Raw genomic sequence first — 10090 nt, 5'->3', positions numbered from 1 at the left:
AGAGACAGTTTACAACAGAGTACTTAATTCAAGAATTTGAATATGAGGACAACAATGCAGTATGACTCAAGACCTTGAGCAAATCACTAGGACTTCTACAGGGGTGAAATCTAATGCAGCATGAACCAAACACAGCTTGCAAACCAGAGATAAAGCTTCCTGATCATAAACCTGCCCTATAAAAGGAAGTTGCTGCGAACTGCAGATTGCAAGACTAAGTATCTTCCCAGTTACAAGAAACTGTAAGAGTTAGGCTCCAGGCACACCCCTGAACTCAATAAATCCCCATTCTTAAATGTATATTCCATATTAAAAGCATTCACAACTAGTTACATTTGACCTTAAGGGATGTTATGTTCACAGACCAACTATCCCTTATACTTCTATTCTCTCTTAATCCTCCTGGAAAAACATGAGTTTTACCATTATTCTGCATGTTTCTCAACTTAAAATGGGTATCTCACAAGATGTAGTCATCAAAGGGAAAGCAAAATCGGATGTATTTTCTGCCATCTCCATTTAAAATGAAGCCTTTATTTCAGTCATTTTAAGCAGAAACCTCTCACAGCAGCTGGGATAAGTAGGCTGTAATACCATTACACTGTTACATTCAGTTGCAGAGATACATCTCACTTCATACAAATACAAGCAAAAGGTGTGTCTGTGGTGACATTTTTCACCCCTTGGGCAACAGCATCAGGGAGCAGTTCTTAAATACCTCAGTGTGCCAAGTATATCACTTTGCACTCTTTGCACCAGGAGGCCAACTAGTACCGCAGTAAATCTTGCCAATGGAACACAGGGGGAACTAAACCGTTGTGTCATGACAAATCTTACCTACAGAAAAGCACATTCACCTTGCTTGAGGAATCCAACTGTTTGATGAAAACCATCTATATTCAGTGTTGTCATGGGGGGGTGTCCTTAATTGCACAAAGGTATAGAGCACTACTTCTTGGATTATTTTAAATTAAAAGTTAAAACTTAACTCAGCACTACCCTTATATCTTAACTCTTAAAATATCTGAGGCACAAGTATGTGTGTGTACTCGTTTTATTCATAATTGGTCTTGGGATACCAAATGTATTTCTTCTTCAGGTGATTTAACAAAACTGTTGACCTCATTTCAAAACATCCACTGATCCATTTTTCATTCAATGGCAATATCAAATGTTAAAAGGAACATAAAAACAAACATGCACACAATTGTACAGTTTTCATAAATGTCTATTTCATTATTTGTGGGTAGCGCATTAAACAGTTAAATACATTTAAATAATGTTTAAGTGACTGCACTAATGCAGAATTTTAACTAGATGGGTAACCAATTTAACTAGAAACCAGCTAACAAGTAACTGTCTAAATACTTCAAATACAGCTCTTGTTCTAGGTCATCCTTCTTGGGGGGGAAAAAAAAAATGCCTGCTGGTCACATTGGAAATACATTTTAAGGCCAAATTCTTCTGATATCCCTTCTCTGCAGCAGTTTCTTCACCTTTTTAAGCCTCCAATTCCAGGCCAAGACCAAGTTTATGGCCACCAGCATTGATGCTCTTTCCATCTATCAGGGCAGACAGTGTAAGCTTCACACCTGTAAGATTTTTAAATGGCATGTTTACAACATACAATCAGAGTAGCTTTCATGCAACTCAACCTCCGTCGCTGCAAGTCCCACTTGTAGCTTTTTTCCCACTTCATTACTTTTCTCAAAAAATTTCAACAGAAATTTACCCATGAAATCTATTTAAAGCTAGTCATGTGAATCAAGCTGGATGCTTTTTGTCGATGTTAGAAAGTAGATATACAAAGCGTCTAATTGGTAAGGACAAAACCTCTACTGTACATCAAGGTGTGCAAAGGAGAAAAATTATGCATAGAAAGACACATGTACCAAGGAAGGGATGGAATGAAACTGACTTTTTTATTGGTTTTCATATAAGGACTTAACCAATAGTAATATAGCATTAGCAGGTGTTCTCACATTTAATTAGAACAAGTTAAATTCTGGAGGGTTTGCTAAATACAAAGAGCAGGAAATGTCACCTTCTGACAATTAATGACTATTTCAAGACCTGCTATCATTCAATACAATATGATGCAGAAACACCACCAGATACAACAGAATGTCTTGTTTAGATGAAGGTTTGATGTGCAACTAAGCTACTATAACACATTTACTTTGCCTTCAAGACAAAATAATTCTGAAGACAGAAATAGTTGCATACGAATGCATAGATCCCAAAGATTTTCTTTGTGATGCATAAAAGTTAAGTATGTGACATAAATTCATGTGATAATCCTTACCTGGCCTCAGAGTCTGGGTGTAACCCACTCCAACTAGACTAGAATTGTTCACTTTTGCCTGAAAACAAAAAAAAAAAAGAAAATAAACACAACAAAGCAATTGAAATGCTGTAACTGATCAGTTTTTTGTTATCATTCAGAAGCTAGACTATGGCAACACTGTCATTATCAACTTAATCAAATCTTACTTGCTCTTTCAATACCTCTATGCTTACTGGATTCTCTTCTCCCCAGCTATGCCCTTGCCCCCAGCTTACAGATGAAGTAATGTATTTAAGGGCAAACAGAACGTAAGGGTCGGGAGCACTGTTACTGGAATGTAGTTTGGCAGAACTTTCCCACTCCTCCCTTTTCAGAAGGCCATAGCAATTTACCACCAGTGTCCCAAAACAGGCCACTTCAGAAGACTCCTCCACATTTGTATTATTACAAAAGAATTAGTATCTTGCAGGTCCGATCAGTCAAGCAGCAAACATTTCATAGTATCATCATAAACAGTATATCCAACATTATTTATCTCACTTTGCATCGCTTCCTCTACAGGATGATTCCAACAATCCAGGTTCAATTCTAACTTTATAATGTACAGAATACTTCTCTGTATATCACCTTTCTAACAAGTATCACCACAGTTCTTTCACAGAACATGACAGAGCTCCCCCAAAACTAGTTTTAAAAAAAACTATGTAAAGTTACAGAACTAGACATGAAGGGGTATTTTTTTCCAAATTTTTTGATTTACATTAAGTTCTCTAGAGTAGCACATCTGAGAGATTGTAAAAGAGACTTTGCTGTATGCAACAATACAGACTTTAAATACATGAAAACTTTATTTAAATAAAACAAATTTAAATTGTATTTAAATTTACTGTATTGCATTACATTTAATTATAACTGCCTGGATTGTAAGAGTAATTCCAAGAAGGCTTCCTGAGCTATTACCTACCTTCTTTTATACTAAACACACAGATTTGCAGAAACTGAAAGTGCAGTATTTAATGTTACCCTTTTGGTTAGACCAATACTTACAGAGATAGAAGCAGTGGAATCCAACTTGTATTTAGCTGCAATGCCAAAGCGAGTGCTGTTGCTACCTGCTGTCCAAGCCAGGTTTACAGCAGTTTCAAGACTGTCACTCACTTTCTGGTAAATTGACCCACCAAATTCTGAACCATCGTTGCTGCACAAATTAAGCAAAAAGTTAAGTTTCCCGTATTTACATTAACTCCAACTTTTTTAAACTACTTGAAATTTTTATTTACATGCGAATTCTGAAAGTCTCAGTTGTTTCACATTTTTCAGCAAGTGAAGAGGAGACAAACAAAGGCTGAAGTGCAAAATTAAACCACAGTAATCCATGGAAGAAAAAGGTATTTCAGAGTGCTACAGCTAATTTTCACACTAATGCTGAACAAAGTACTTGAATGTAATTCTAGACTACCTTCTTACAAAACTAACAGATAAATGTTAATAGTTACGAAATGGGCATTCTGAACTCCATCACTATTGAATACTTATAAAATTCCTAAAGAATTAAATGATCTTTTTAAAAAGGTCTGTCATGATGTTTGACATTAGTAAACTGAAACTGAATTTAGTCCGTACTATAAAGTGTTTTGGAACTTCTTCCCATATGCCTCAACTTCCAAAAACCCAGACAGACATAATCCCCATTCTCCCACTCCAAAAGGGCAAACTTCTACCTCAAAAATAAAGTTATTTCCTAACTAAACACACTAAAAAAATGCCAATTTTCATTGGTTTAGATTGGAAACAACACATTCTTCAGCAGGTTTTGATCACCTTGCTCTGAAGAACATTTAAGATCTAAAGGCAGCAAGTCTGAAGAAAGTTTATAAACAAGATGTGTTATACTTGTTTACTTACACTGTTTAATGCGCTTTTCAAACCAGACATACAAGAAGATGAACCTACTCAAAAAGTCCAAAAACCAAGTTGTAGTCCTGCTCCAGGAACTACTGGCCTACTTACACACTGCAATGCTAATTACTACCTCTAACAAACATACCACCCTTAGTCAGATATAATTCAATGTAATGGGAAAGCTGGAAAAAGCATTATGATCAGCTCTGTGTAACTGAATTTCTGCACTTCTAATTTGGATGTACTTCAGTATTTGGTAAACTGTACATCATACTGTAAATGCTAACAAGACACAGGTACTTACTGCTTTGAAAGAGAGATACAAAATAACCAGTTTATCATTTATTTTGTTTCCTACTGAAAAAACGCACTCCACTTAATAGCCTTGCGAGCACGTCTTACTGTTTCAAACATTTGTATTTTAACTACAAGGAAAGGTAGAGAAAGCCTGCTTCTGTAAACCTGGACACAATTTTCAGTACTTACACATTAGTGTGCAGTTGGAAGTCTCCAGTCTTGTAACCCACAGAGAAGTTATTTCTTGTCAATTTTGATTTGGCACTATCAAAAGTCATCTGATAACCAGCAAGCCAGCCTTCATAACCGAAGACAGCTGAACCATGGATTGCAGGTCCAGCAAAATCAAAGTCAACATCACAACCTAGGTTTAGGCATTCACGTTTAAAAGCTGACTTAATTTTACCACTTTTCTTTCTGAAACAGAGAAACAATTATCTTAAGACAAAGCATCATCTTCCTTGACAAACTGCCAAGTTTGAGCCATGTGACTCTACACAATGTATACACATGCCATCCACATGCATCTTCTACACTGAGTCAAAGCACAGCTAGCCCATCAAGCAAGCACAGGTCTACTGCAAACAGGCATTTTGTGTGGATGTAAAGGTGTTTTCAGGCCTCCTGCAATCTTCCAAATATTTCTATCACAGCAAACAAGCAAAGGGGACTGTTGTGAAATGTCCAGTACTAACCCCATGGAGTAAGATGTGATACTCAAGAGCAGAAGCCTTTAGCATTGGGATTTGCTAATTTGGATCAATAGCAAACCATACAAACATTTCTGTCATTACAATAGACCAGATGAACACTGACAGACTATGGGTGTTGTTACTGCCCTAAATAACGTTAAAAGGTTAAACAATTCTTACCCTGTATTTGGTGAAAAAGTTGTATCAAATGTCAACTTCAAGCCTTTGGCAATCTAATCGAAGGGGGAGAAGATAAAGCTATAAACTTAGTTCTGCTAGTTACAAAAAATGAATAAATACTCTTCTAATCTATTACCTGATCTTCAATTGCAATTTCTGTTCCCAGAGTGTTATCTGTGTTCCATTTTTCTGTGAAAGTCAGCCCATACTCAGCCCACTTGTATTTGGTCTCCAAGCTCCCATTCACTTTTCCAGTGTCTGTGTTTGATGAACCAGATGTCGTGAATTCCTAAAAAGGACAATGCTCATGTTATACAGAAGATTCGTATGATCCTGAAAGCATAATACAGTGCCAAACCAGAAAAGCCTTTTCTCCAGAAATACCAAGATCACCTTATTCTATGCAACAAGCTTAACAACATTAGGCAACTTGAGGAGGGAGAAGGGGGAACAACATGAACAAGGACTAGACAATTCATACCACGTGGAGTCCTGCCTCCACTTCCCATCACACTGCAGTTTCTGCCACTATTACAAAATGTACAGGGTTGCAACATAACTCAGAAGCAAGACAGTGGTTACCATAAGTATCCTCCTTGAAAGCAGAAACAGGTTCTTGAAATACAAGGTTAAGTCTGATACTCCTAAGGAGCAACTTAAACATCAAATCAAGAGCCAGCAACACTATAAGGCACATAATGCAACTCCCGTAAAATTCTTTTAAGGTCACATATGTATTTCAATTATTCCAGTTGACCATCTCTAAAGACAAATTATGTACAACTGTACAATGTCACATAATGACATAATTCTTCAAATTGGGAGTGGGGGTTTGGTTGTTTGGGGATTTTTGTTGCTTTAAAGACTTCTCAGTCTAACTGATGCACCAGTCATTTCACACAAGCCATAGGCACACGTGTTTTTACTGGCAACTATCAAATTCCTATTCCCCTGACACTCTGGTTTAATGACACACAGGAAGAACATTCATATTTGGATTGTGAGCTAAGCGTACAGTCTTATTTGGAATTCTCTGAAGTAGATAAAAGTTAGCAGTATCACTCATCTCCCTGTTAAACTAAGTAGTTTAACAGAAGTCTCTATTTGATTCTCACAAAGAACAGAACAAGTAATTCTGTGTACTTCTATTCAGAAACTAAAGGCAATAACTAGCAGAAGTGCAATCTGTTTTGCAAATGCATGTTAAAGGGAAATTTCCACTGAAATATTATTGCCCTTATGATTGAAGAATTTTATCTTTTCAACTTCTTAAAACACATAAATCAAAATTTTGATCTCTGACTTTCTCCATGCACAGTATTATTTTCAACTCCTCACACTCACCTCTCCCCGAAGGAAATATGGATTTGAAGTGACAAGTCCTTAAGCATTCATATTCTCACAGCCCAAGACATACTGCACATAGCAAGCATGGATGAGACTGTTCTTTAATGGTGGCTGATCAAATTTAACCATGGCCAAGACACTTCTATTGTTAGTGAACCTCTAAACCACCCACAGAGTTGCTTAATTCTGGTAATGTCTATTTCTTGGCAAGTGACAGGGATAACACAACTTCAAGTTCTAATACCTTTAGCTTTAACTTTTTGTGTTGTGCTATTTCTACTGCACAGCTATATGTGACTGCAACCTTTGTGGTAACAGCTTCAGGAGCAGCTTATTACATGATCTCTTATCTCTGCTTTAAATCATTTGCAGTACATACATGCCAGCACTTACCCCTATGCCTTATAACTGATATGGGATTCACACAAAAGCTTGGATTTTTCAGAGGCTTATCAGTATTACTGGTAGTCCTCAAAGGAAACAGGGTAAAATAAGAACTACATCTAGAATAGATGTCTTGCAAACTGCTTCAGGTGGGATACAGACTTCCAGAAAAAACCAACCAAAAAAACACAGCACGTAACTCACGCACCTTGCTTCTAATAGCCAGTTACACTGTTAAAGCTTACAGATATATAAAACCCCCTAAAAATCTACCTTTATATCTTGCAAGTTCTGCTCTAGAAAAAGTTACAGGAAGCACTGCTTGGATGACCAAGACACCTTGCATACACATTACTAAAAAACTAGTATCTTTAAAGAGGAATGAAAGAGTCAACATGCTAATTCACTGCCAACTACTTCACACATGCATCAAGATACTAGAAATTTCTAAATATGAATAGTATTGCAAGATACTTTAGAAATAAATTCTGTGTACTATCATTGACAGCTACAGGTTGGGCGGAGAAGAGATTCAAGGCAGCCCTGCAGAGAAGGACTTGGGGGTGGTGGTGCATGAGAAGCTTGACATGAGCCAGCAGTGTGCACTTGCAGCCCACAAAGCCAACGGTATCCTGGGCTGCATCAAAAGAAGCATGACCAGCAGGTCAAAGGAGGTGATCCTGCCCCTCTACTCTGCTCTTGTGAGACCTCACGTGGAGTTTTGTGTACAGTTCTGGTGTCCTCAACATAAAAAGGACATGGAGCTGCTGGAGCAAGTCCAGAGGAGGGCCACGAGGATGATAAGAGGACTGGAGCACCTCCTGTATGAAGATAGGCTGAGAAAGTTGGGGCTGTTCAGCCTGGAGAAGAGAAGGCTGCGTGGAGACCTCATAGCAGCCTTCCAGTATCTGAAGGGGGCCTACAAGGATGCTGGGGAGGGACTCTTCATTAGGGACTGTAGTGGTAGAACAAGGGGTAATGGCTTTAAACTTAAACAGGGGAAGTTTAGATTAGATATAAGGAAGAAGTTCTCCACAGTGAGGGTGGTGAGGCACTGGAATGGGTTGCCCAAGGAAGTTGTGAATGCTCCAACTCTGGCAGTGTTCAAGGCCAGGTTGGACAGAGCCTTGGACGACATAGTTTAGTGTGTGGTGTCCCTGCTCATGGCAGGGGGGGTGGGACTAAACGAACTTTCAGATCTTCCCAACCCTAACTATTCTATGATTCTGTATTAACATACTTCATATATTTGTCAGTTATTTTTTCACCTTCAGACATAAGACAAGGGACAAATAATAAACATTTTTATTTATGAAGATTACTAAATAATGTGACACCCCTGTTACATTCAGAATAAAGTCAGATCTTTAGAGGCTTCTGAAATTATTTAACACCAAGATTTTATAAATTACATACCTCTGAACTACCAACAGCATCTGGAAGGTACCCTTTCTAATTGAATACCAGAACATATTAAATAAATAAAATAGAATTAACAAGAGGTATTTCAACTCACCACTCCACTTGCAGATTTTGTTTTCACATCCAGTTTCACCAACCCAAAACCTTAACAAACAGAAGTCAAAGTTACACCAACAGACTTTAAGACCAAGCACATTTTCCAAGGAGATGGTTTCACAAGAAGTGTTAGCAGTGTGACACACACATACGTATATAAAACCAACCACAGACTGACTTCAGTAACAGTCTAAGTTTTAGATGCCACAGTGGGTAGAGAAGGCTACTCTGAAACAAGCCAGGAGTTCTGTTCTGTCATCACCACGTAAAGCAGATAGTCGCCTCTCAGTTGTACACTGAACATTTAACTAACAATAACTTCCAAAAGTAAATTTAGTGCCAAGACAAAATGCATTCTTTGCTGCTTCTGGGATGGCATCAGCTTTGTAGTCAATGCCATCTGAAGAGCTACCCCAATACATAAAATTCATCTCTCAGCACCAAGAATAAATACCTCAAAGTATAAAAACTGTAAAAGCGAAGCCACTGGGAAATACACAGCCATTGTAATCTAAGTAGGCTTTATGGGAATATCAATTCACATTGTTACCCTTACAGCTGAGTGAGTGTCTTGGTGAAAAAGCCCTCACTCGTGCTCCCAAAGACCAGAAAGAAATAGCACTTTAACAAAGCAGAATTTATCTATGCGACTGCCCGGTATTAAAACATTTGAAAATGTTGACAGATTCTTTATCCCAATAGCTATTTCTCTTTCTATTCCAAAAAAGGCTAGTGTTGCAATGGTGTATATCCCTTTCTGTATCAACATATATTGTGGCTCAGACAGACTGGTAAACAAAGTGTACTCCTAAATTAAATTACACTTGACACTTACATTCTTGCAGGCCTGTACACCTCTGACATTTATGTTGCTAATGCAGTAATATTTAACAGACTTCACATCAGAACAGCCCACAAAAAAACACCAATGATCTGTTAGTTGACCATAATGATACTAAGAACACCACGGCTTCCCTCTCCCCAGAAACTCAAGCATTCAATTTCACAAACAGGCTTAAAAAGGCAATTCATTGCTGCACCATGAACACCATGTCTTACAAAAGGTACTCTTCTTACCATATCCTTTATTGAAGATATCTCTGGCAGATTTGCCAAGGTCTACATATGATGGAGGAATCGCCATTGGAGCTGAAAGGTAATGGGCTAATTAGTAGTGAACCTTTTACCACTGCACACGCACAAAAAATTAAACCACAATACTTTAAAGATACTCTTTAAGGCAGATTCGTATATGAAGGCAGTTAACAGACAGATGGCTCAAACAATCACAGTATTCTCTGAAACATGTATAGATTTTCCCTGATGGTCACTGTGAAGAGTGTTTTTCTCGGCTTAAGTAATTTTCTTGTAGAGAAGAGGCTTTACAAGATTACCCAATTCTTAAGTTTTCAAGTCGATTTCTCCATACATCTCTAATTACGAGAAATCAACCAATAGCTCGCATTTCCAGAGTTGGAAGTTA

The 10090-nt window shown here is 37.8% G+C and overlaps 1 protein-coding gene across 2 annotated transcripts; it reads right to left on the bottom strand.

The window, feature by feature from the left end:
• Positions 1 to 514: 514 nt before the first annotated feature.
• VDAC2 (voltage-dependent anion channel 2) lies at positions 515 to 9802 on the bottom strand. 2 transcript variants are annotated; one of them, XM_010022027.1, is made up of 9 exons: positions 9685 to 9751; positions 8606 to 8655; positions 6116 to 6118; positions 5495 to 5647; positions 5359 to 5411; positions 4676 to 4903; positions 3335 to 3485; positions 2306 to 2363; positions 515 to 1592 (listed from the first exon to the last, which is right to left on the bottom strand). In XM_010022027.1, exons 1-9 carry the CDS (start codon positions 9749 to 9751, stop codon positions 1501 to 1503), a joined length of 855 nt encoding a protein of 284 aa, XP_010020329.1. In that variant the 3' UTR covers positions 515 to 1500. The 2 variants fall into 2 exon arrangements, with proteins under 2 accessions (XP_010020329.1, XP_010020330.1); XM_010022028.1 differs by lacking the exon at positions 6116 to 6118 and having other exon boundaries at positions 9685 to 9802.
• Between the last annotated feature and the right edge of the window lie 288 nt (positions 9803 to 10090).

The sequence above is a fragment of the Nestor notabilis genome, unplaced genomic scaffold, assembly GCF_000696875.1.
Source record: "Nestor notabilis isolate BGI_N333 unplaced genomic scaffold, ASM69687v1 scaffold26119, whole genome shotgun sequence".
NCBI classification, from domain to species: Eukaryota; Metazoa; Chordata; class Aves; order Psittaciformes; family Psittacidae; genus Nestor; species Nestor notabilis.
The sequence above is the reverse complement of the archived record's forward strand: the minus strand, read 5'-3'. Positions and strand labels throughout refer to the sequence as shown.

What these genes read in the sequence shown, in the direction of transcription:
- VDAC2 (XM_010022027.1), bottom strand. Translation starts at nt 9,751, where the DNA reads ATGGCGATTCCTCCATCATATGTAGACCTTGGCAAATCTGCCAGAGAT. An exon ending in AAATTGCAATTGAAGATCAG is followed by an intron (nt 5,412 to 5,494) that starts GTAATAGATTAG and finishes CCCTTCGATTAG; the next exon opens with ATTGCCAAAGGCTTGAAGTT. An exon ending in ACTTTTTCACCAAATACAGG is followed by an intron (nt 4,904 to 5,358) that starts GTAAGAATTGTT and finishes TCTCTGTTTCAG; the next exon opens with AAAGAAAAGTGGTAAAATTA.